A 25,812-nucleotide genomic window follows, 5' to 3' on the forward strand; every position below is an offset into this window, starting at 1 on the left:
TGACCAACAACACACTGAGAGATATCCCAACCCTGCAATGACATTTTTCTGTGACAACCTATGGCGTTTGGATGCAACATTATATCCCCTCAGAGGGTACTTCTGGCCAAACACTCTTAACTTACATATTTTGGAATTAGCTAACAAAGCAGCAGATGGGAGGAAGGTGTTTTCTTTTTTTTTTTTTTTTTTTTCTTCTTTTTTTGGAAGTTGCATGATGGCAGGGGAAAGCATGGCATGAGCAGAGGCCACAGTAGGTGGAAAACAGCAGGAGAATAAGCCAAACTCTGGTAAGGGGGAGCTGGTTGTAACACCCTTAAGCTTTCCCCCAGAAATACATCTCCTCTAGCAAGGTTCCACCACCCAAATTGTCATCAGCTGAGGACTAAGTATTCAAAATATGTGAGTTTGTGGGGGACAACTAAGTCAGACTGCTACATTCCACCCCTAGGCCCTGTAAACTGATAACCATACATGATGTAAAATACAATGCATTAGGTCCAACTTTAAAGTCCTCATACTTATTATCAATCCCAACACTGTTCAAACATCCTCATAGTCTAAGGTCTCTAACTGTGAGTTATAAAGCCAAAAACACAGAATGCCACAGAGCCAGCATTCACACTGCAAATAATTGCATTGTGTATAGCAAGGAAAGATTGAATCAATGCAAGATCTGTGTTTATATGTTATACTTATTTGTGAGAGGGATGCAGAGACAGAGAGGGAGAAAAGGTGTGCTCGCGCCTCCACATGCATGTGCTATCTTGTGCATCTGGCTTACGTAGATCCTGGGAAATTGAACCTGGGTCCTTTGGCTTTGCAACAAGTGCCTTAACTGCTAAACCATCTCCCCAGCCCCCAATTCAAATCTAAAACAAACAGCACAAACGTCAAGTCCTGTAGTTCCTTGCCAGCATTTATTGTCATTTGATTTTTTGATAATAGCTATTTTGACAAGAGTAAGACGGAATCTCTAAGTAGTTTTAATTTGCATTTCCTTGGTGGCTAAGGATGTTAACCATGTTAAGAAATATTTGATTGCGGACAGTCCTGGCCCTGGGAACTCCAGTGCATAGTGGGCAGCTGGTGCAGAGCAGCCTTGTGGGGCCTTTCATGAGAGATTTTGAGGTACTTCTCTCTGTATATGATAGACTGGGCAGTGAAGAGATTACTAACAGTGTCAAAACCTTTCTCCAGGACCTTAGCAGGAAAATCAAAGACTCAATGTGGGGCATTTGCACCATCTCTAAACTAGATGCCCAAATCCAGCAAAAGAGAAGAGCAGCGTTGGAGAAGAGCGAGTAGTGTCCTGGCACAGAGGAGAGTCCAGAGCATAGAGCAAAAGCAGGCGAGTGAGCCACACACTGTTAGTGGCATTTTCCAGTGCAGTGCTTGGAATGGTGGCATATTCTGGTTTGGTCTCTCATTTTACCAAGTGTTCATTCCTGTGCTTCTGTCAGTAACAGCCCGGATCATTGTTGATCATCACTCTGTGGAGATGTCTGGCCATCTTCCACACATCCATTTCAGTGCTTTTTGGATGCTTCCTTGTTTGTGCTTAGCAAGATGTACTGGACCTGGCACTTGAAGTATCAGAGAGGAAGCCTCATCCATTCCCCGTGTCAGCAAAATAACTGCTGACGTGCTCTTCAGCCTTCTGCTATAGGCTCTTTTCCTTATCTAGGGGATGTCTGTGAGTCTCTTCCCCATCCATCTTGTTGGTCAGCTGGTTAGACTGCTGCATATGTCACTTCTTTACTCACTGTACTGCTTCAAGTATCATTGGTTTGATAAGGAATTGAAATGCACCAGTGATGGTCAGATATAGGAAGGAATTGTCCTACTACTTTGGATTTGGCTTGCCCTTCACTTTCTTCACAGCACTGCAGTCCCCCTACATCATCAGTGGTTGCCTGTTCTGTATCTTGTTTCCTCAATTTATCATCAGTGCCAATGAAGCAAAGGCTCCTGGGAAAACATACCTTTTCCAGCTGCACCTCTTCACCTTGGTGGTCCAACGCATCCATGTCCTGCCAAAGTGAAGGCTGCTTCAGGCGGCTGAGTCCCCTGCTGTCCAAAGGTGATGGTGGAATTGGATGGAGGCCTGCCAGCTCTTTTCTCTGTTCTCCTTTCCCTGCCAGGGAAGGCAGGACCCACTGCCAAGGGCCCTCCCTTGTCCCTTTGTCTCTGGTGCACATATGGCAGTCTTCCTGACACCGGTATGTGGAGTTTTACCACACCATGAGTCTGAAAGGACCACAGGTTTTCCAGCTGTTTTCTAGCTTTTGCCAGCCTGTGTGCCTGAACTGATTTGAAAACTTGGTTTTTCTCCGTGTACCATTGCCCTCCCACCTCTCCTGGCCTTCCAGCATCTTTGGATAAATGGATTTTGGAACTCTTAATTGTTGTATTTTGTGAATCTGTTGCTACTGTTTTTCTGTGAAGCACATACATTGGGTTTAGGAGGTGAAGGAGAATTTCAGTTGCTCCTGCTCATTCCCTTTCTGGCCATCACTGTCTTATTTCTTGTGACTCTGGTTAGATTGTTCTCTCTCTTGCTCTACTGCAAAAAATAAAAAGAGAAAAGAAAGAAAAGAGCCTGAAGAGATGTGACAGGATAGACCTCACAGCCAGATTGGCTGGCTGCTGAGGAATAATTTTCTTTCTTCCCCTTGAAGGAGAAAAAGCTCTTTTACACTGGTACATTTAAAATTCCCCAGCTAGGGGAGATACCAATTCTTTTTTTTTAAATTTTTTAAAGATCTTATTTTTATTTATTAATTAGAGACAGAGAATAAGAGTGAGAGAGAGTATGTGTGAGAATGGACACGTCAGGGCCTCTAGGCACTGCAAACGAACTCCAGATGCATGCGCCACCATGTGCATCTGGCTTACATGGAGAATCAAACCGGGGTCCTTAGGCTTCACAAGCAGGTGCTTTAACCACTAAGCCATCTCTCCAGCCCGAGATACCAATTCTTGACAATAATCACTGAATACCAAGTTCTTAGAGAAGCTGAACTTTTCAATTCTGGAAGACGAGAATTTAGTGTTAGCCACTGCTAGGTCTGATTGGTGTTTCAAAGGAATATTTGGTGCTGCAAATAGGAACTGAAGGGGTAAACTTATTAAAACCCATTATCTTTTTTTTTAATTTTTAAATTTTTTTATTTTTATTAACATTTTCCATGATTATAAAATATATCCCATGGTAATTCCCTCCCTCCCCACCCCCACACTCCCATTTGAAATTCCATTCTCCATCATATTACCTCCCCCAAAACCCATTATCTTGTGAGAGGTGGTTTCTCTGTTATTTTACTTTTTTTTTTTTTTTTGATTCTTCAAGGTAGGGTTTCACTCTAGCTCAGGCTGACCTGGAATTTACTATGTAATCTCAGGGTGGCCTTGAACTCACATCAGTCCTCCTACCTCTGCCTCCCAAGTACTGGGATTAAAGGCGTGGTTTTACTTTCATTTTAAAAAACTAAATAAAGGGTGGCAGGGCTGATGTCAAAAACTTGTACTTTTTTGTTTTGTTTTTTATTGTTGTTTGTTTTTCTTGTTCTAGCCCAGGCTGACCTGGAACTCACTATGTAGTCTCAGGCTGGCCTGGAGCTCACAGTGAACCTTCTACCCCTGCTTGTTGAGTGCTAGGATTAAAGGCATGCACCACCATGTCAAGCTAACCTTGTTCAATATTTTTAAAAATAGTTTTTATTTATGTGCAAGCAGAATGAGATAGGAGACAGAAAGAATGGTTATTTCCAGGGCTTCTATTCACTGCAAATGAACTCCAGACACATGGGCCAACTTGTGCTTTACAGGCAAGTTCCTTAGCTGTTAAGTCATCTCTCCAGTCCTCACACAGGTTTTTGAATGTAGTGGTTTCATTGTAATTATTCTAATTTTTTAAATTTTCTTTTGGATTTCTTCCATGATCCAGTTATCATTCAGTAGGATATTGTTTAATTTTTATAAGTTTGTATATGTTATATTATCTTTCTTTTCTTTCTTTCTTTTTTTTTTTTCTTCTTTGAGGTAGGGCCTCACTCTAGCCCAGGCTGACCTGAAACTTATATTATAGGCCCAGGCTGGCCTCAAACTCACAGTGATTCTCCTACCTCTGCCTCCTGAGTGCCGTCTTTCTTTTTTATTATGAACTTTACTGTACAAACATATCACATGTTGGTCATATTCTGGTCATATTATACTCTTTTTAAAAAATTTTATTCTTTATTTGTTTGAGAGAGAGAGAAAAAAAAAAAAGAATGGGTGTGCCATGGCTTCTGGCCGCTGTAAACATACTCTAGATATGTGTGCCCCCTTGTGCATCTGGCTTATGTGGGTCCTGGGGAACTGAGCTTGGGTCCGTTGGCTTTGCAGGCAAGTGCCTTAACCACTAAGCCATTTCTTCAGCCCCAGATTATATTCTTGTATTGTCTTTCCCTACCCCCATTTCACTGAGGCCCATCCTCAGTGGGGTTATTGGCATTCACTGTGGGGTCATGATTTCTATTGTCTTTCTTGATTTGTAGATAGTACATATTTTGGGGGATATTTGTTTTGTTTTGTTTTTTTGAGGTAGGGTCTCAATATGGCCCAGGCTAACCTAGAATTCACTATGTAGTCTCAGGCTTAGCCTTGAACTAACAGTGATCTTCCTACCTCAGCCTCCCTAGTGCCACCCCTTCAGACTATGTTCTTCTTTGATTCCTTTGATATTCTGATATTCTCTTTGATTGCTTTGAATATAGTTATTTATATTTATTCTTTTGAATTCTCTTTCTGGCATCTCCTCAAGTTCAATCTTACTGGGATTCATGATTGGAGGGGTTACAGTGCCTTGATTTTTTTTTTTTTTTTTTTTGTGGTTCCTATGTAACTACATTGAGAGTTTCACATCTCAAGTTATTTCATTGCTTGGGTTTTCTACTTGTTTTATCAGCTGTGAAGCTGGTTCCCCCTTTGGCCTGTCTCAGCTGGCTAGTCAAGTTTGAATTAGCTGGTCTAGATTCTGGGAGAGGGATGAATGGGTCCCTTGGCTTCCTGTAAACTTGGGTGCTGACACACAAAGGAAAAGAGGCCATGAAATGCTGTCTGGAGGTACTCTGGAGCTGCTAAACTGGTCTCTTTGTCCTCCCTCCCACGTTCTTTTTTCATTCTTTAAAATATTATTTTAGCCAGGCATTGTGGTGCACATCTTTAATCCCAGCCCTTGGGATGCCAATGTAGGAGGATCGCCCATGAGTTTGAGGCCACCCAGAGACTGCATAGTGAATTCCAGGTCAGTTGGCTAGAGCTAAACTCTACCTCAGAAGAAAACAAAAATAGAAGCCAGGCATGGTGGCAAACACCTTTAACCCCAGCACTTAAGAGGCAGAGGCAGGAGGATTGCCATGAATTTGAGGACACCCTGAGACTACATAGTGAATTCAAGGTCAGCCTGGGCTAGCATGAGACCCTACCTTGAACCAAACAAAACAATACTAATAATTTTAATTGAGATTTTTAAATTTATTTTTCAAGGTAAGGTCTCATGCTATCCCAGGCAGATCTGGAACTCACTATGTAGTTTCAGGATGGCCTCGAACTCTCAATGATTCTCCTACCTCTGCCTCCCGAGTGCTGGGATAAAAGGCATGTGCCACCACTCCCAGCTTGGAGAACTTTTTTGTATGAACACATTGCATAATGGTCATATTCCCATGGGGTTGAACTCTCTTTTTTTTTTTTTTTTTTTTTGGTTTTTCGAGGTAGAGTCTCACTCTGGTCCAGGCTGACCTGGAATTCACTATGTAGTCTCAGGGTGGCCTTGAACTCACGGTGATCCTCCTACCTCTGCCTCCCGAGTGCTGGGATTAAAGGCATGTGCCACCACGCCCGGCTAGGGGTTGAACTCTTGTGTTTCATCTTTCCCACTCCAATCCCACTGAGGCCCTCCTCCCCGCTCCTGTCCCAGTGAGGGCCCTCCTTCCTGCTGCTGCTCCACTGAGGGCCCTCCTCAGTGGGTGTCTTGATTTTTCAGGGCTGCTGGGTGTGGGATAAGCCTCTTCTCAGCCCTCTCCAAGACTCCTGTTGGCTCACACAAGGCAGGGTAAGGAGAAGGGCTTTCTCGGAAGATCCTATCTTTCCACGGAACTTTAAACAAGCGTTAAGGGCGTTTTAGGCCCAGATATCACTGTGGATTACTAGATAATGAGATGTAGTGCCATGGGTTGCTGCACAGAGCAGAAGCTCTAACCTGCTTTGTGACTTTGAGCCTGAGGCTTTCCCTCCCAGGACCATGTCTTGTCTTGTTCTTTGTTGAGTCTCCATCACTGAGCATGTAGGCACAACAGTGAATGTTTGTTGAGTAAGTGAATGAAAGAAACCTCAAATCTCCTCATCTATAAACTGAGAAGATTTGATTATACTGTTTTGTCAGATTTTAAATTCTATTATAGTTTCAATCCCATTACTTCTTGTCCTTAACTATGTGATAATCAGTGCCAGTTCTTCACCCCCTTTCCTTCCTTGAATTCTTTCTGCTACTCTGCATTTGAAACAAAGCATTATTTTGTTTTTAGAGTTTTTTCCTAGATTCCATTTACTTGTGTTACCCTTTTGTTGCTGTTGTCTGAAAGGATCTCATATAGCCCAAGCTTCCACCTCCAGTGTACTGGGTCACTGGAATTACAGCCTTTGTTACTTTGCTACCATGGCTTAAAATGTAGCATAAAGTTTAAAAAAATTATTTTCAAGGTAGGGTCTCACTGTAGCCACTCAGCGTGGCCTTGAACTCATTGTGATCCTCCTACCTCTGCCTCTTGAATGCTGAGATTAAAGGCATGAACCACTATGCCCAGCTAAAATTCTTTTTCTTCTCCTTTTTGTTCTTGTTGTTGTCATCGTCGTCGTCGTCCTCCTCCTCCTTCTTTTTGTGAGAGACAGGGACAGAGAAAGAGAGAGGCTCCAGGGCCCTTACTCCTGCAAATGAACACCAGATGCTTACATCACTTTTTGCGTCCAGCTTATATGTGTGGTGTGGTTTAGGATTTGAACCTGGCCTGCAGGCATTGCAAACAAACCCCTTTAATTGCTAAACCATCTTTTTTTTTTTTTTTTTTTGAGGTAAGGTTTCAATCTAGCCTAAGCTAACCTGGAATTTATTATGTGGTCTCAGGTTGGCCTTGAAATCACAACAATCCTCCTACCTTTGCCTCCCGAGTGCTGGGATTAAAGGCATGTGCCACCATGCCAGGTTTGCTGAACCATCTTTTTCACACAGTGAGTACTGGCTCATGGCTTTAATCCAAGTTCTTGGGAGGCTAAGGTAGAAGGGTCACAATGAATTAAAGGCCAGCCTGGGCTACAAAGGAAGTTCCAGATCAGCCTGGGCTACATACAGTGATACTGGCTCAAAAAAATCCTTCCTTTTTACATTTAGTATATTAAACCTAAGTGTGAAACAAATTTTTGCTGCCCACTCTTTCCCAGAAGTCCTGAGTGCCCAGCATGGTTTCTCCAAGATAGAGCTACTGACTCCAAGGGTCAAGTAATTTTCAGGAGGCAGAATTTCAGTATTCATGCTGGTGTGGTTAACATTGTGAAACATTTAGGATTTTACCAAACCTACCCAGAGTATTGTCTCATCATATTCTCCTTATGTTTCCTCTCTCGGAGGGAATATAGAATCTTACAATAACTTTTAGTAGTTAGAAAGCTTTCAAGGGTTCATCAGGAATGTCACCTCACTCAAACTTGTTAATTAATTAATTTATGTGAGAGTGAGTGGGGAAGAGAGAGTGTGTGTATGGGCTTACCTTGTGCTACTACAAATGTACTCCAGACACATGTGCCACTTGTGTATCTGGCTTTATATGGGTGCTGGAGAATTGAACCTAGGCCATTAGGCTTTATAGGTAAGTACCCCTAACCACTGAGCTGTTTCTCCATCCTTTTCCCCTTTCTTGAGTGTCAGAAGCTCATAAAGTGGGGATTTGGCTTGCTTTCCTTTCAAGAGGCAAGAGTTCTAGTCATTTGTGTTACCCAGAGATTCAGAATCCATAATCCTAAAAATGTTCCAAAAAAAAAAAAAAAAGGCAAATCTAATGGGATCACTTGTTTCTTAAAGGGAACACTTATCTAATTAAAGCCCTTTGTCAGCTTCCAAGGCTTCAGGAAAAGCAGCTTTAGCCCTGACCACAGTTCCACCATATTCACTTTGTGCCAGCTCCTTGTTCCAAATGTGAATTACTCAGTTTCCACTGAAAACACTAGATGCTGTCTCACCACTGGAAAGTTTTGATCATTTCCTTCTCCTAACTCTGCACATCACCCCCTTTACACGTCTTCCTTACATCTTCTTCAGGACGTAGTGGAGAGGTGATTTACAGAATTCTCCCAGGCTTGATTGCCTTCTGTCTTTCATACTTGTGGTTACCTCACTGTAATAGTTTGAATGTATTGTATCATAGACTCAAGTGGTTTATTAAAATTGTGCTTGCAGCTTGAGCCCTTGCAGGCAGTCCCTGCTACAGGGGCCATATCTGGGGGGACAGATCTGGGATTCCAGCCCTAAGGTATGTGGGGAGCAGTTTGGAAATCTGGTTGTTCATGCTTTGCTTTGGCACTGGCTGTTGGTGATGTCTCTGTTTGATCTAGGGAAGTCAGTTTTTTTTTTTCCCCACCATTAATGGTGTTCCCTTGGAATTTGTAAGCTTGCAATAAAACTTTCCCTCTTTTTCATAAGCTGCTTTTGGTCAGGTGTTTGTTTCAGCAATGAGAAACTGACTGTAACACTTACCTAATACAACACTGCATGTTATCAGATTATCTGCTTTATTCTGACTTCCTCCTAGGCCCACAACTCCTTGGATTATATATAAGGCATAAGGAATAGGATAGGTTTATCTTGTCTTCAAAGAGAGGTAGGAAGATCTTATTTTTTCCTGGACCAGGTCTTATGTAGCCTGGTTTGGCCTTGAACTTTCTCTGTTGTGAAAGAAGAGGCCAAGGTCCTATGAAAGCTCATAAATGGAGAGGCAGAATGGGCAGCTACAAGGGCAGTGTGGGAGTGCTGCCCTGGAAGGTTGACTTAGGAGGTAGGATTGAAAGACTCCATAACTTAGAAGTAGACAAGAGTGAGGAGCTTTTCAGTTTGAGTTGAGGTGTGTGCTTGGGGTATGGAGTGGGTGGTGAATAAACAGAGCAGTGAGGGCACTTTCAGAATGGAAGGCAGGCACTGCAAAGGAGACAGATGCCACCTGCATGCCAGAATTTTCCTTGTCTTCTGGAGGACACCTTGTCTCTGGGCACAAAACAGGCAGTGCAAGCCTATAATCCCAGCTATTAAGGAGGCTGAGGCAGCAGGATCACAAGTTCAAGGCCTAGCCAGGAGTGATGGTGCACACCTTTAATCCCAAGCACCCAGGATGCAGAGGTAGGAGTACTATAGTGAATTCAAGGCCACCCTGAGACTACATAGTGAATTCCAGGTCAGCCTGGGCTAGAGTGAGACCCTACTCAAAAAAAAAAAAAAAAAAAAAAAAAACAAAAAAAAAAAAACAAAAAAAAACCTTACCTCCATCTCTGCTTTCCTTTTTCTTTCATTTCTGTTTCTTTTTGTTGTTTTTTGCTTTTTTTTCAAGGTAGGGTCCCAGTCTAGCCCAGGCTGACCTGGAATTCACTCTGTGGTCTCAGAGTGATCCTCCTGCCTCAGCCTCCCAAGTATTCAGATTAAAGGAGTGTACCACCACATCTGGCCTTCTTTTTGACAAAGCCTTGTGTAGCTCAGGCTGGCCTGGAACTCAGTAGGTAGCCAAGGATGACCTTGAACTTCTGATTCTTCTGCCTCCACCTCCTGAGTGCTGGGATTATAGACATGCACCACCATGCCTGGTTCATGTGGTGCTGAGGAGTAAACTCAAGGCTTTGACCATGGTAGGCAAGCACTCTACCCACTGAACTGTATCCCCAGCATAGAGACCCTTTTCTGTTCTGACTGCTTCATCTGATAGCATGCATCCATTTGATTTTGAAAGTGTTCTTGAAGAATTCTAGAGATACCTCTAATTTTTGCATTTGTTCCTGACTTCTGCTTTTCTTTGCTTCTTTCTTTCTTTCTCTTTTTTCTTTTTTGAGGTAGGGGTTTCACTTTAGCTCAGGCTGACCTGGAATTCACTATGTATTCTCAAGGTGGCCTCAAACTCAAGGCGATCCTCCTACCTCTGCCTCTACCTCTACCTCTGCTGGGATTAAAGGTGTGTGCCACCACACCCAGCTCCTGACTTCTGCTTTTCTTGTGGGAAGCTGAACTGTGAAAAGAGAAGTTAGGGTATATGCAAACAGGGCAAGTCTTTCTGGAAGACATGATGCTTTGGCACATAGCCTATGAACTGGGAACCAAGTGGGCGGGGGGGGGGGGGGAGCGGGGGAATAAAAAGACTATGCCTGGGTTGGGGATATAGCTAAGTTGATAGAATGATTGTCTAGCATGCAGGAGGTCCTGCGTTTAGTCCTCAACATTGCATAAACCAGGCTTGGTAGCCTGTAATCCCAGCACTTGGGAGACAGACAGGAAGAAGTTTAAGGTCATCTTCTGCTAATATAGGGGTTCAAGGCCAGCCTGGGATAGAGACTCTGTACACACACACACACACCACACATCGTGTTGTGGAGCATCTTTTGGAAAGTTGCCTGCAATCCACATGTAGCTTGTCACTCTCCACTCCCCTTTCTCTTTAAACAACTAGTTCTACACTTTGCAATCAGGCTCTGATGCTAGCTTTTCTTTACTGCCAATTTGCTGTGAAAAGAGGCTTTAGTGAAGGGAAATATTTATGCTTGGGCATTCAGTTACCACTAGAGTAATTTTCTTTCTTTGCCCTATGATTTTTCCATCCATCATTTTGTTTGGCTTATTTATTTTTCTTTTAGTCCAGGCTAGCCTGAAGCTCACTGTGTAGCCCTAGGCCTTGAAGTCACAGTGATCCTTCTACCTCAGCCTCCCTGGTACTGGGATTGAAGGTGTACACCACCATGCCCAGCTCTGTTTGGCTTTATTTCTGAAGGGCTGGGACAGTATCCTATTACCCTTTGACCCCTAAAGCTTCCCACACTAATCAATAATTATTTCTTGAACAAATGAGCAACTAAACATGTGTAATCAGGTTGCCTGAATGGCAATTCTTTGATTTTAAAAGATGGTCAGGAGCAACAGGTGAGTGGATAAGGAAGATGTGGTACATCTACACAATAGAGTTCTACTCAGCAGTAAAGAAAACCAAAATCTGCAGGGAAATGGATGGATCTGGAAAGGATTGTACTAAGTGAGGTAACCCAGGCCCAGAAAGCCAAACGTCGCATGTTCTCTCTCATATGTGCATCCAAGCTACAAGTGTTTAGACTTGTGTGTGAGCTGGAACCAAAAATTGGTAGCAGAGGCCAGTAAGCTAGAAAAAGGCTATAAGAGAAGGAGGAGAGGGAAGGACTTTTAGGGGATGGTATTGTGTATATGTAAGTAGAAGAACAGATTACAGGGAGTGAACTAGCCTAAGTGAGCCCAGGGGAAGAGATTGAGTAAGAGAAGGGTGTGGGGACGGTCAATCAAAATTCGAGATACTCTGAATAAAACATATGAAAGCCTGCCGTTTTGGATAATAGCACATCCAGAAGCCATAGACTGCTACTAGAAAATTTTCAGTGCCAGGGATGGGATACCTTCCAGTGAGCTATAGGCCATGGAAGTCCCTGTTGCCTCCAAAACATTACAGGCTATTGCCAAGATCCTTGGTTCTCACAAGAAACAGATGGTAAGACCCTGTTGCTGAAGATTTCACATGCCTGGGTGGCAAGGTCACTGAGAACTCAAGCTGGTGCTGAGCTAAAAACCTTCTTCCTGTAGACCAGCCAACTGAAAGCTGGAAAAAGCTGCACTGCATGCAGCCCTATAGGAGACAGAAGTCATCAGCAGTGAAAACAGTGGACCCTGGAAGCCTTAATTTGGCCAGACAGGCCAGATGACCAAATGGGTGCATAGTGGCATGTCTGCTCGGGAGGAAACCGACTGCTATCTAACTGGACTGGAGGCCTGCTCTATGGGAGGGAATACATGCCTAGTACTGAAAACCTAATCAAAAGCCTATGGTCATGAAACTTAGGGGTGTAAAGCCTGCTTTTATCTGGTTAAATGCATATATTATGCTCACCAAACTGCCCTGTAAGCACTACACTTAATGTTCATACTCATATATTAATGCTACTCTCACTTTTGGTTAGAGAAGCTTCTCTTTTCAGATGGCAGTGACCACTGGGATGACCCAAAAGGCAACATAGTGCTGAGAAGAAGTGACAGAGGAGTGCCCAGCACTGAAACATCTCTACCACACCCTCCAAAGCTCAGGGTCCCATGTGGAAGAGGTGGTGGAAAGGATGTAAGAGCCAAAGGAAGGGTACCACTCCTTACAATGCAACTGTCCAGACAGAAATTGGCCTTGATATCCATGACCTTGCAGTGCCTAGCAATACCTTCACAAGACCCTCATAACAGGGGAAAAAGATGATGACGGCAAAATAAAAGAGACTGACAGAGAGAGGGAGGGGATATGATGGAGAGTGAAGTTGTGAAGGGCAAGGGGAGGAGGGATTATGGTTTATTTTCTGTAAGTATAGAAACTGTCAATAATTTTTTTTTTAAAAGCTTGGCATGGTGGTGCATGCCTTTAATCCCAGCACTTGGGAGGCAGAGGTAGGGGGATCGCCAAGAGTTCGAGGCCACCCTGAGACTTCATAGTGAAGTCCAGGTCAGCCTAAACTACAGTAAGACCCCACCTTGAAACCCCCCCACTGCCGAATTTTTTTTTTTTTAAAGATGGTGAGGAAAAGAGGAAGGAAAGGTTTGAGGCATGAGTCCAGTAATACTTCTGTACACTAAACTGTCCTAGTTGCATCCCACACAGATGGAAAATGACAGGTGTAATCCCTTTTAATATGTTTTTACTGATGAGTAGGAGCTTTCCATGTTACTTGATGCCTTATGATTTTCTGATTTGAAGATTTTGAATGACTGAATACTTTCTGCACAAGGATTGACAAATGGTACCCAGAAGCTCTGTGGGTTTTACAAAGTATTTGTCTACAAATGCTGGTGATGATTTGGGGAAAAAGAGCCCCTATATACTACTTGTGGGATTGTAAATTAGTCTAAGAATTGTGGAAATCAAAAAACTAAACTTGGCAGAAGAGATGGTTTAGTGGTTAAGGTACTTGTCTGCAAAGCTAAAGGATCCAGGTTAGATTCCCCAGTACCCCCATAAAACCAGATTCATAGGGTGGCACATGTGTCTGGAGTTCATTTGCAGTGGCTCAAGCCCTGGCATGCCCATTCGCTCTCTATCTGCCTCTCTCTCTGTCAAACTAACTAACTAAACTCCTCAAAAATTGAAAATAGAACTACTATTTGATTCATCTACTCTTAGATATATACTTGAAGGAATTAAGTTAGCCCACAATAGGATACCTGACCACCCATGTTTATCACAACACTATTCATAATAGCCAAGTTATCAAATCAGCCTAGTTGTACATCAGTGGATGAATCAAAGAAAATGTGGTATCTATTCACAATTGAATTTGATTCAGCCTAAAGATAAATAAAATTGTACAGTTTTCAGGAAAATGTATGGAACTGGGGATCATCATGTTAAGCAAAATAAGCCAGACTCAGAATGACAAAACTCACATGTTTTCTCTCTCATGTAGAATCAAGGCTTTTTTTTTTTTTTTTAAGGTATGAAAGTAAAAGTGGGACTATTTGAGAAGAAAGGGGCCAGTGGAAAGGGGACAAGAGAGGATAATGGGTTGGGGAGAGATGTGATCAAAGCACATTTTATGTATATATGTCACAATAAGAATGTATTATTTGGGGACTGGAGAAATTGCTCAGTGGCCAAAGGTACTTGGTTGTAAAGCCTGAAGGCCTAGGTTCAATTCCCTAGTACCCACGTAAAGCCAGATGCACAAAGTGGCATATGCATCTGGAGTTTATTTGCAGTAGCAAGAGGCCTTGGTGCTCTTATACTCATTCTTGGTCTGTCTCAAATAAATAAAACAATTTTTAAAAACTATTATTTTGTACAGCTAATATAGACTAAAATAAATTTCAAGGTGTGTTTGTACAAAAAAGCTATGAAGATAGAAGATACATGCTAGTATATTTGGCAGAGATTATCTCTGGCTGATAGAATTACTGGTAGGTAATTTCTGTCTTTGTTTTTCTCTTTCTTTCTTTCTTTCTCTCTCTCTCTCTCTCTCTCTCTCTCTTTCTTTCTTTCTTTCTTTCTTTCTTTCTTTTTCAAGGTAGGACCTCACTCTAGCCCAGGTTGACCTGGAATTCACTACATGCTGTCAAGGTGGCCTCGAACTCATAGTGATCCTCCTACCTCTGTCTCCTGAGTGCTGGGATTACAGGTGTGCACCACCCTGTCTGGTTTTTTTTTTTTTCTTTTGATGTGGGGTGTCACTGTAGCCCAGGCTGACCTAGAACTCATTCTATGGTCTCAGGGTGGCCTCAAACTCATGACAGTCCTTTACCTCTGCCTCCCAAGTTCTGGGATTTTTCATTTTTATTTTTTTCTCAATTTTTATTATTACTGATACTTTTTGTTATTTGTTACTTGCGTATTTTCCAAGTGAATGTTTATTATGATATAAATATTATAAAATATAGCACCTATAAAGCAAAATCTAGTATTGGTTTTTGAGGTAAAGACTTAATTTTTTCTGCCTTTTCTGAATAGGGTCTACTTCTGGGTACAGAGGACTGACAGACCTTTCCATCCTCCACAGCCTAGTTCTTCAGGTAGAGAGGGATCCTCCAAAGACCAGTTTAAATTGGTATCATCTTTCTCTTTTTTGCTGTTTTCAGTTTGTGGTATTTTCCACTGAAGTCTACTAGCCTGTGGACTAGGGGGACTGGGTTGTGGTTAATGTCATCACTAGTGACTGGACTATCACTCTGTCTCTGGATGTGGGGCAGCCTATTAAAATTAAGTACTAGTTCCCAGCTTGTGGCATTTGGGGTGAGTTGAGCATGAAGCCTTCTGGGTTAAAGGTAAGATTGCCCCTTATTTTACTAGGATCCTAATGCAGATGCATATATATGAGCTGACTGTGATCAGAGAAACACTGGAAAGGACTGAGAAAACAATACTCTTTGGCCAGCTCTCTTGCTAGGAGCATAAGAGCATCCTTGGGAGCACCTGGTAGTTTATCTAAGAAGTTTTATTTAAGAACTATATAAAATAAAACATTAGGACCTTTTGACAGACAAAGTGCCATAAAGCACACTGACATAGACAAGTATAGGTGATCAAACATGAACCTCAAACAGGCTCATTTTGCCTTGGTTTTCTTTACCTAATCACAGATAAATTTAAGGTTGCACCTACCTACCCACCAGCCATTAACTCATGAATCATGATGGGGGATTAGGGGACAGTGCAGCCCATGGGTGGATAATGACTTTGTCCTCTCTGAATTTAGTGTGACTATGTGAGTTGGTCTTTTGCCCGATGTTGCTTAATGTTTCCAGAGCCGTTCAACTTGCTCTACTTGATGTTGTCATCACTTGCTCCAAGAAGATGCATGTCTTCCTCTCTAGGACCCACATGCTCACCTTGATGTAGAGGTCAAGCCCCTAGTGTCCATGAAGGAATCACTTACAGTGGCAGGCTTGTACGCACAGCTTTGTTAACTAAGGACTGGAGGGATGGGTGTTTGGGAAGTAATCACTGTGTAAGAGGTGAATATTTATTGTTCATGGTAGAAAGTCAGTAGACATTTTCTTAAAATGCAAAAATATATGCATGGCTGAAAAAATAGATGCAGGCTGGAGAGATGGCTTAGCGGTTAGGGAGCTTGCCTGTGGAGCCTAAGGACCCAAGTTCAATTCCTCAGGACCCATGTAAGCCAGATGCACAAGGTGGCACATGCATCTGGAGTTTGTTTGCAGTGGCTGAAGGCCCTGGTATGCCCATTCTTTATCTCTCTGCCTCTCTCTCCCTCTCTCAAATAAATAAATAAATACAAAATTAAAAATAGATGAAAACACTGGAAACAGTTTTTTGTTTTGTTTTGTTCTGTATTTCTCAATGTATGGTTTCACTCTAGCACAGGATGACCTGGAACTCTTTTTATAGTTCCAGGCAGGTCTCTATCCTACCTCTGCTTCACCAGTGCTGAGATAAAAGACATGCATCACCATGTCTGGCTTGAAATGACTTTTTGTTTTGTTTTTTACTAGGCCCTTTTTGGACAGTTTCTTTTGGGGGGATTTTTCAAAGTATTTTATTTTATTTGCTTATTTATTTGAGAGAGTAAGAGAAAGAGAGAAGGAAGTGTGTGTGTGTGCGTGCGCACACACACACAGAATGGGTGCAACAGGGCCTCCAGCCACTGCAAATGAACTCCAGACGTATGTGCCACATTGTGCGTCTCTGGCTTATGTGGGTCCTGGAGAATTGAACCTGTGTCCTTTGTCTTTGCAGGCAAGCACTTTACCTGATAAGCCATCTCTCCAGCCCTGTATTTTCTTTATTTTTTTTTTTGAGGTAGGGTCTCACTCCAGCCCAGGCTGACCTGGAATTGACTATGTAGTTTCAGGCTGGCCTTGAACTCACAGTGATCCTCCTGCCTCTGCCTCTTGAGTGCTGGGATTAAAAGCATGCATCATCAAACCCAGCCCAAAAAAGGTGTTTTTTTTTTTTTTTTAAATGTATTTCTGGTTTCTTCCTGACATTTATATTTATTTTCCTCTGTCTCCCACTCTCAATCTAGGCTTTAAAAATAAAAATCAGTTAAGAGTTTATGTAATTTTGAACTTTACTGGTGAAATGACATGAGGGAGGTGGAAATTAGAATCTCAATAGGAATGAAATGACTGAAGATAAAATGGGGCTGTTCCCTTTGGTACAAAGTGTACCTGATAAGTTCCAATTTGTCCCCTACCCTTGATCTAGAGGGAAAAGAAAGCATTTTAGACATAGCAGTTTGTTATCACTGTTTAATCTTTTAAAATATGTGTATTTAGGGCTGAAGAGATGGCTTTGCGGTTAAGACTCTGGCCTATGAAGCCTAAGAACCCAGGTTCGATTCCCCAGTACCCACATAAGCCAGATGCACAGGTGGTACATGTATCTGGAATTTGTTTGCATTGGCTGGAGACTCTGACATGCTCATTCTCTCTCTCTCTCCTTGCAAATAAATACAAGAAGGCCATGTATCCCTATTATGGACCCCTTTATTTCTGGAAAAGGCCATACAAAGTTGTGTGGGATCCCACTATAGATAGGTGGTTCTACCATACTAACCAGAGAAGGTTCTCTTATTTACATACTTGTCATGGGACCACTGTGTGGTTAATTTTTTTTTAATGTCCACAACAATGCTAGTACAATATGAATGCTTTGCTATAATTCTAGTATTTGCAAGAAGACAACTGGGTATTATAATCCAGAGGTTTAGGCACATATTTTTCACAATCACAAAGAGCTGACATCAGCGTCATCCTCAAAGGATACTTGGCAAAGGAGCAAAGCAGAGTTCGGGCAGGAATATTGACAAAATGCTTTGTTTAACCAAAACAATATTTTGTTTTATGGCAAACAAAGATTCCATGACATGTCACCAAATTCACAGCCAAGGAGAAACAATCACATCATTAGCAACATACACAATAGCTAGTCAAAACTGTATATAGTTTGACATAGACAGAGTTTGGGAGACCCATTCATTCAACCCCTACAGTTCACAATTGAGTATTTACATTCTGAGGCCCTCACTCAAGGTCTGGCTCAAGGAAAGCCGACTTTTCTTTAATATATATATATATATTTTTTTTTTCTTGTCTATGTCAATGTGCATGGGTAGCCTAAAAATGTTCTACTGCCCAAAGCCAATGGCAAGGAAGACAAACTCTGGAAATACTTTCACTCAGGGAACAAAATAAGGCTGAGTCCTAAGCATGTGTGGAGTATGTAATGTGCCTGTGGCAGCAATACTTTCCCTGCTCCAGGCCCACATTCTATTTTGTGAATTGGCTTATCTCTCTATTGTGCATGATGAACACCCAGTGTGGGGTTAAAATGCTGCTCCACAGAGGGATTTTCATTTTTGTCAGCCAGAGCCTTAAAGGAAAAGAATGAACTGTGTCTGAAGCTGGTGGAACAGGTTTGCTCATGAGGTCACACCCTGCTGCTATCACGTAGGCCTGGGAAACTGTCCTGGAGAGCAGAGCCAATTAATATTATCTACTAAATTCTTGGCAGGTGTCAACCTGTCTTCTACAAAGACTGCAACTATGGTGCTTCAAACATGTTTCATCTCATGCTGTCTTCAAGTCTCTGCAGGACTGGAAGGGAAGCCTGGGTGGACCTGCCTCCTGCCTGAGAGTCTTCCCTCCTGTAAGCCTCCTTGGCAGGTAAGAGGTAGCACTCAGGTATACCTCTAATTCTCAGGAAAACAAAGCTAGCTCTTTTTCTATCCTTTAAGTAAATAAGTTTGGAAAAGATTGTAAAAGCTATCTTACATTAAGTGAAATAAAATCCAGAGCCTTTTCTATTTTTCTCTCTCTCTTTTTAATGTTATGAGATAAGCTTTGAACTCACTATATTCCTGCCTCCACCTTACATATGCTGAGATTACAGGCTGCCACCACATTCAGTTTAAGTGTAGAGATTTTTAAGCATAGATACAAATTGAATCAGCAGATGAACTATTAAGCTTCTAACAGGATTGTCTGTCTTTTACATTCCTGAGTTTACCACTGGGTTGCTTTGGTGTGTCTCACTCGTTAATTTTATGCATTATTTCATAGTCTTAATTTCTTGCAGATATATTTATTTTCAGAATCATCAAAGAAGCAAGGTAGTTCAATTCTTTTCCCTCAATACTGGGGACCAAACCTAGGGCTCCCAGCAAGCACTCTACCACTGAGCTACACTCCACTTTACTTGTTTATATGTACTTAGACACTTCAAATAAATTGGGTTTTTAATATAATGTATGTTGATAGCTTTCTATTTATTTATTATCATTTTTTTTTAGAGGTAGGGTCTCACTCTAGCTCAGGCTGACCTGGAATTCACTATGTAGTCTCAGGGTGGCCTCAAGCTCATGGTAATCCTCCTACCTCTGTTTCCCGAGTGCTGGGATTAAAGGCCTACACCACCATGATAGCTTTTATTTTTATGCATTACTATGACTTACACTTTGTTTTCAAAGGTGAAACTATTTTTTGTTTGGTCTTGTTTTGTTGGGATCAAACCCAAGGCCTCATACATATAAGGCAAATGGTCTACCACTGAGCTACTGGTCCTTCAACTGTTTTTCTGAGCTACTCACTTTTGAATTTGGACAGGACTCAATAAGCAAGTCATTTCTATGCTCCTGTTTGAAAGACCTGTATATAAAAAAGAAAGGACAGAAGCCAGGCATGGTGGTGCACGCCTTTAATCCCAGCACTCAACTCAGGAGGCAGAGGTAGGAGGATTGCCATGAGCTCAAGGCCACCCTGAGATGACAGAGTTAATTCCAGGTCAACCTGGACCAGAGTGAGACCCTACCTCGAAAAACCAAACAAAAAAAAAAGGAAAGGGTAGTAGTATGATCAAAATGCATTGTATATATTTATATATGTGTGTATATTATATATATGAAAATGTCATAATGAAATCTACTATAAATACTTAACATATGCTATGAAAATATTTAAAAATCTCAAAAATACGAAGAAAGAAAGAAAAAAATAATAAAACCCTTCCCTCTTGTTTTGACCCAACCAGCACTTGTACTTACGGGCAGCACAGTGCCCAGGTGTGAATTAGGGGTCTGAATGAGAGAAACTGGGGATTGCGAAGGGACTCAAATTCAAAGGCATGGAAAGAAACCATATTTGTTTTTCAAATTTTGCTTCTAGTTTGTCTTATGAAAAGATTAGAAATAAATTCTCTGAATACACTGTAAAAGACCATGATTAGCCATCCCAAAGGAGGCCTTCAATAGTGCAGGGCTGTTATACAACTGGTTCTTTTTAAGAACATAGCATGGCTCCAAATAGGCATTAAATGGAATACACAGTATTTGTTTAGACAGCATTTTAAAAATTGGTGAAAAACTAAATAATAATGTGGAAACTTGATCATGGTTATTAGCAGAATAGAGGCCCCTCTAATGGACTGGATGTGACTAGATCTCAGCATCCTTCTGGACTCAGAATTCTGAGACTTCAGCATGGTTTTCTTGAGTCCAGGAAGGGAAGAGCTTCACCGAATGCAGGGTCAGGAAGGCATACCACAGTACAAATCACGTAGTAGCTGTGTGACAAATGCCAATCAAATTACAAAGAAATTGCTTAGAAGTCAGTTGAATATCATCATTAATAGACCATACTGATTCTCACATGCACAAGACTTCTAGACACATACATATTGCACAAAACTCTGTGATGGGATGCCATAGAAGGTTTCCACGTGGTTTCTGCTGTTTTAGTTGCTGAAGTCGTTGCTCATAGTGACCCAAGTGTGTTTCCAGTGCAGGGCCCTTAGTTTGTCCCTCTGCTTCATTGGCAAGCATGGTGGCATCAGGTGGCCTTGCTAATATACAAGAATCATGTCATATGGCAGCAGATGCTACAGCTGTGACTCCTTTCTATTGGAAACAGACTTTGAACCTTCACAAGTCTTCAGAATGACAGATGACATCCTTTGAAACAAGCAAAAGCTTTTTTGGCATTACTCTTTTGAGGACAATTGTGAACTCTTCAGGGTAGCTTGCTGTTCCCCTGCCAGTACAATTTCTCGTCTACCTTTTTTTTTTTCCACCGGCAGAGTAGCAGCATCTTAAAGGTCTTCCTGAAGGTTCTGTTGCACAGGGCATAGCAGATGGGGTTGACAGTGCTGTTGACGTAGCACAGCCAATAGCCCAAGTGCCACAGAGTGACAGGAACACACTTGTCACAAAAGGTGGAAACCAGGACCATGATGTTGTAAGGGGTCCATGTGATGATGAAGGCCAAGAGAATGGCACTCAAGGTCTGAGCTGCTTTTCTCTCTTTCACCAGCACCATTCTCTTTCGTTTGGTCATTTGATGGTTGACATTGGGATCCAGGCCCTTTGTTGAAGGGTCCTTGGACACTGGAAAGGAGCAGGGCATGATTTTCACCTTGTGACAGCCATTGCTGGTCTCTTGGGTCCCATCAGCCTTTACCACCAATCGGAACTTATAGGCTACACATTTCTGAGTCTTGAATCTCTGAGCTGCTGCTGGAGAAAGGAAGTATTTAGGCGTGCCATAGTCAATTTTTTCAGTTTGAGCATTCACAAAAGTTTCCTTGGTCTCTTCAGTACTGAATTCTTCCTTTGGGTTTTCGTTGGCCTGGGTCTTGTAGACCACTTGGAAGACAGGGTCAGTGGTGGACTTGTCCTCGTCTTCTGAGGATGGGTAGCTGCTACAGGTTGTTACCTGCTCAGCTTTGGGCCAGTCAGAGCTTGGGCCAGTGGTTTGGGATGACTTCCCTGTGGTGGAGGTGCTCCTGTGGGAGGATGACCAGGAGGCCTGGTTTCCTTCCCTTTGGGCCAGAGTGGGTGGAGGGCAGCTGAAGCAGGATCTGAGCAGGGCTGTGTGAGCTGGCTTTTTCTTCCTAGTTTCAGCCACGTATTCAGAGCCCTGGAGGTCAGCCAGGTCCTTGGTTCGCCTCTCTGTTTCCCGGTAGATCCGGCAGTAGAGGATGGTCATGACAGAAACAGGGATGTAGAAGGCTGCAATGGCAGTGCCGAATGTGATGGTAGGCTCAGACAGGAACTGGATCTGGCACTCATCCAGTGGTACCGTCCGCTTCCCAACCAAGTACTGCCAGCAGAGGATAGCCGGGGCCCAAAGGATGAAGGAGATCAGCCAGGCCAAGCCAATCATGATGCCAGCCCTCTTCGGGGTACGCTTAGCTCTGTATGTTAGGGGTCTTGTGATGGAAAAGTACCTGTCAAAACTGATCACCAGAAGGTTCATGACAGAAGCATTGCTGGCCACGTAGTCCAGTGCAAGCCAGAGATCACATGCCAGACTCCCGAGCACCCAGCGTCCCATGAGGATGTAGGTAGTGTAAAGGTTCATGGAGAAGACTCCAATGATAAGATCTGCACAGGCCAAGCTGAGTAGGTAATAGTTGTTGACTGTCTTGAGCTGACTGTTGACTTTGAAGGCGATCATGACCAAGACGTTGCCCACAATGGTGACCACGCTGACCACAGCTGTGACAGCTGCGATGGTAATGACTTCCCACAGCCCATGGCGAGCCAAAGGCTGGTGATTTACTGGGGTCCCGTTGACTGTGGTTGCATTATGGTAAGATTCCCCTTCCATTCTGGTGCAAAAACTTACATGAGGGTTAAGTCCAAGGCTCTGAACTGTTCTCTGTTCTTCTTGGTCAGTATCTGGAAGAGAGGGAAACATGTTCTGGTCAGTAGACTATGAGACACATCTTCAGAACAAGGTGCTGAACCCTCTGAACTTGTGTTGACTTATCACATTGTTATCCTTTTGCTTTTTCTGTTTGTTTGTTTTTGTTTTGTTTTTCGAGGTAGGGTCTCACTCTGGCCCAGGCTGACCTGAAATTCACTCTGTAGTCTCAGGGTGGCCTTGAACATACGGCAATCTTCCTACCTCTGCCTCCTGAGTGCTGGGATTAAAGGTGTGTACCACCATGCCTAGCTATCCTTTTGCTTTTTGTGATTGTCTTCTATGTGAGCATTCTTGTATGTGAAACTGCTGCCCTCTTGTGGGCAATGTTTTAAAAGGGGGCTAAAACGATGAGGGAGTAAGAAGAAGAAAAAACATGGATTGCTGGGGAGTTGTTGCAGAGGAAAGCAGGGATGGTAACTGACAGAAAACTGCACAGCCTTTAGTATTAATAGACTGCGATGTGCTGCAGAAAAGACAAAGTGCACCTATTGCCTAGTCTCCATCCTAACTGGTAAACACTACTGAGCCAGGCATGGTGGTACACGCATATAATCTCAGCACTTGGGAGATGAGGGAAGAGGGTCAAGAGTTCAAGGGCAGTCTGGGCTACATGAGACCTTGTCTCATAAAAAAGTTACTGAGGTTCTGCTGTGAGCCAACAACACACTTCTTGTCTGGACAAAAACTCCCCCTTGCAGACCTGGTTTTCATCTAAGGATTTGCAGTTTTGCCCCACTGTTGAAGACAACGGCCCTTCTTCCGTTATTTAATTACTGTCAGTGTCAGAGAACTATTTTATATTTTGTCTGATTATAAAAGCTCAACCAACATAAAAATGTCAATTTAGAAGCTGGCTGCGGTGGTGCACACCTTTAATCAATCCCAGCACTCGGGAGGCAGTAGGAGGATCACATAGTTCAAGGTCAACCTGAGATTTCATAATGAATTCCAGATCAGCCTGGGCTAGAGTGAGACCTTATCTCAAAAACCAAAACCAGGGCTGGAGAGATGGCTTAGCAGTTAAACGCTTGCCTATGAAGCCTAAGGACCCCAGTTCGAGGCTCAACTCCCCAGGACCCATGTTAGCCAGATGCACAAGGGGGCGCACGCGTCTGGAGTTCGTCTGCAGTGGCTGGAGGCCCTGGCGTGCCTATTCTCTCTATATATGTATCTGTCTCTTTGTTGTTCTCAAATAAATAAAAAATAAACAAAAAATTAAAAAAAAACCCAAAACCAAAAATAAATAAATAAATAAATAAATAAAGCCAGGCATGGTGGCACATGCCTTTAATTTCAGACCTGGGGAGGCAGAAGCAGGAGATCACCTAGAATTCAAGGCCACCCTGAGACTACATAGTGAATTTCAGGTCAGTCTGCACTAGAATGAGACCATACCAAAAAAAAGAAAGAAGGAAAAAGAAAAAAAAAAAAGCTGGGCATGGTGACACACACCTTTACTCCCAGCACTCAGGAGGCAGAAGTAGGAGGATCGCCTTGAGTTCAAGGCTATCCTGAGACTACATAGTGAATTCCAGGACAGCCTGGGCTACAGCGAGACCCTACCTAAAAAAAAAAAAAACAAAAACAAAAAACTAAAATGCCGTGTGTGGTGGTGCACGCCTTTAATCCCAGCACTCAGGAGGCAAAGGTAGGAGGACTGCCATGAGTTTGAGGCCACCCTGAGACTCTGTAGTGAGTTACAGAATTCTAGGTCAGCCTGAGGTAGAGTGAGATCCTACCTCAAAAAAAAAAAGCTCTTCATCTTGCTATTAGGTAAACAATGCTTCAGTTCATATTTTGACAGTTTTTCCCTATGCCTTGCACATAACAATGACTATTTTTATTATTTATATTTTTAAAAATATTATTGACAACTTCCATAATTATAGACAATAAACCATAGTAATTCCCTTCTCACCTCACTTTCCCCTTCACAACTCCACTTTCCATCATATCCCCTCCCCTCTCAATCAGTCACTGTTTTATTTTGATGTCATCTTTTCCTCCTATTATGAGGACCCTGGGTAGGTAGTGCCAGGCACCGTGAGGTCATGGATATCTAGGCCATTTTGTGTCATGAAGAGTGCAATGTAAGGAGTCCTACCCTTCCTTTGGCTCTTACATTCTTCCTGCCACCTCTTCTGAATGGACCCTGAGCCTTGGAAGGTGTGATAGAGATGTTTCAGTGCTGAGCATCCTCTGTCACTTCTTCATGGTGCCTTTTGAGTCATCCCAGAGGTAATCACCAACTGAAAAGGGAAGTTTCTCTAACCAAAAGTGAGAGTAGCATTAATATATGGATATGAACATTAAGAAAAGTGCTTACTGGGCAGTTTGGTTAGCATAATATATGCATTTAGCCAGACACCGGCAGGTGTTATACCCCTAGGGCTCATGACTTTCCTCATCATAGGTTTTCAGTATAAGGCATGTGTTCCCTCCCGTGGAGTGGGCCTCCAGTCCAGTTAGAGAATTGTTCATTTCCCCCATAACAGATATAACAGTATTACACCCACTGGCTCATTTGGCCTGGCTGCCCTAGCGTAAGGCTTGCAGTGTCCACTGTTGCTTATCTCCACTGATGACTTCTCCCACTCCCTTGGAGGGGCATGCAACATAGTTCTTCCCAGCTTTCTGTCATCTGGTCCATAGGGAGGAGGTTTTCTGCTCAGCTCAGTCTGGGCAATATTTCTCAGTGACCTTGCAGCCCAAGCAGGTAGAGACTTCAGCAATAGGGTCTTACCATCAATTTCTGGTGGGAAACCAAAAGCCTTGACAAATGCCTGTAATATTTTGGGGGGATCAGGGATTTGCCTGGCCAACAACTCACTGGAAGGTATCCCATCGCTGGCACTGAAAATTTTCTAGTAACAATCTATGGCTTCTGGATGCACCATTGTCCAAAAAAGTAGGTTTCCATATGACTGACTTATTCATAACCTCCTAGATTTTGATTAACCCTCTCCCCACCCTTCCTTTACTCAATCTCTTCCACTGACCTCACTTAGGTCTTTCCACACCCCAGTACTCTGCTTTTCTATTTATTTATATGCATATCTTCCCCTTATAGCCCATTTCTACCTTACTGATCTCTGCTACTGAGTTTTATTTCAACTCACATACAAGTCCAAACATTTGTACCTAGGGTGCACATATGAGAGAGCCAATAACTATTTTTTTAACTCTTTCATTGACAACTTCCATAACTATAGACAGTAAACCATGATAATTCTCTCCCTTCCCCCACTTTCTTCTTCACAAATCCATTCTCCATCATATCCCCTCCCCCAATAACTATTTAAAATGCAAGT

General features: G+C 42.6%; 1 protein-coding gene and 1 pseudogene across 1 annotated transcript; one reads left to right on the forward strand and one right to left on the reverse strand.

The window, feature by feature from the left end:
• Window positions 1-1,116: 1,116 nt before the first annotated feature.
• LOC101617578 lies at window positions 1,117-14,941 on the forward strand (annotated as a pseudogene).
• Window positions 14,942-20,803: 5,862 nt separating this feature from the next.
• On the reverse strand, window positions 20,804-22,402 carry Chrm5 (cholinergic receptor muscarinic 5). The gene has a single exon (XM_004669714.2). The coding sequence runs from the start codon at window positions 22,400-22,402 to the stop codon at window positions 20,804-20,806; it is 1,599 nt and encodes a 532-aa protein (XP_004669771.1).
• Window positions 22,403-25,812: the final 3,410 nt, after the last annotated feature.

The sequence above is a fragment of the Jaculus jaculus genome, chromosome 8, assembly GCF_020740685.1.
Source record: "Jaculus jaculus isolate mJacJac1 chromosome 8, mJacJac1.mat.Y.cur, whole genome shotgun sequence".
Taxonomy (NCBI): domain Eukaryota; kingdom Metazoa; phylum Chordata; class Mammalia; order Rodentia; family Dipodidae; genus Jaculus; species Jaculus jaculus.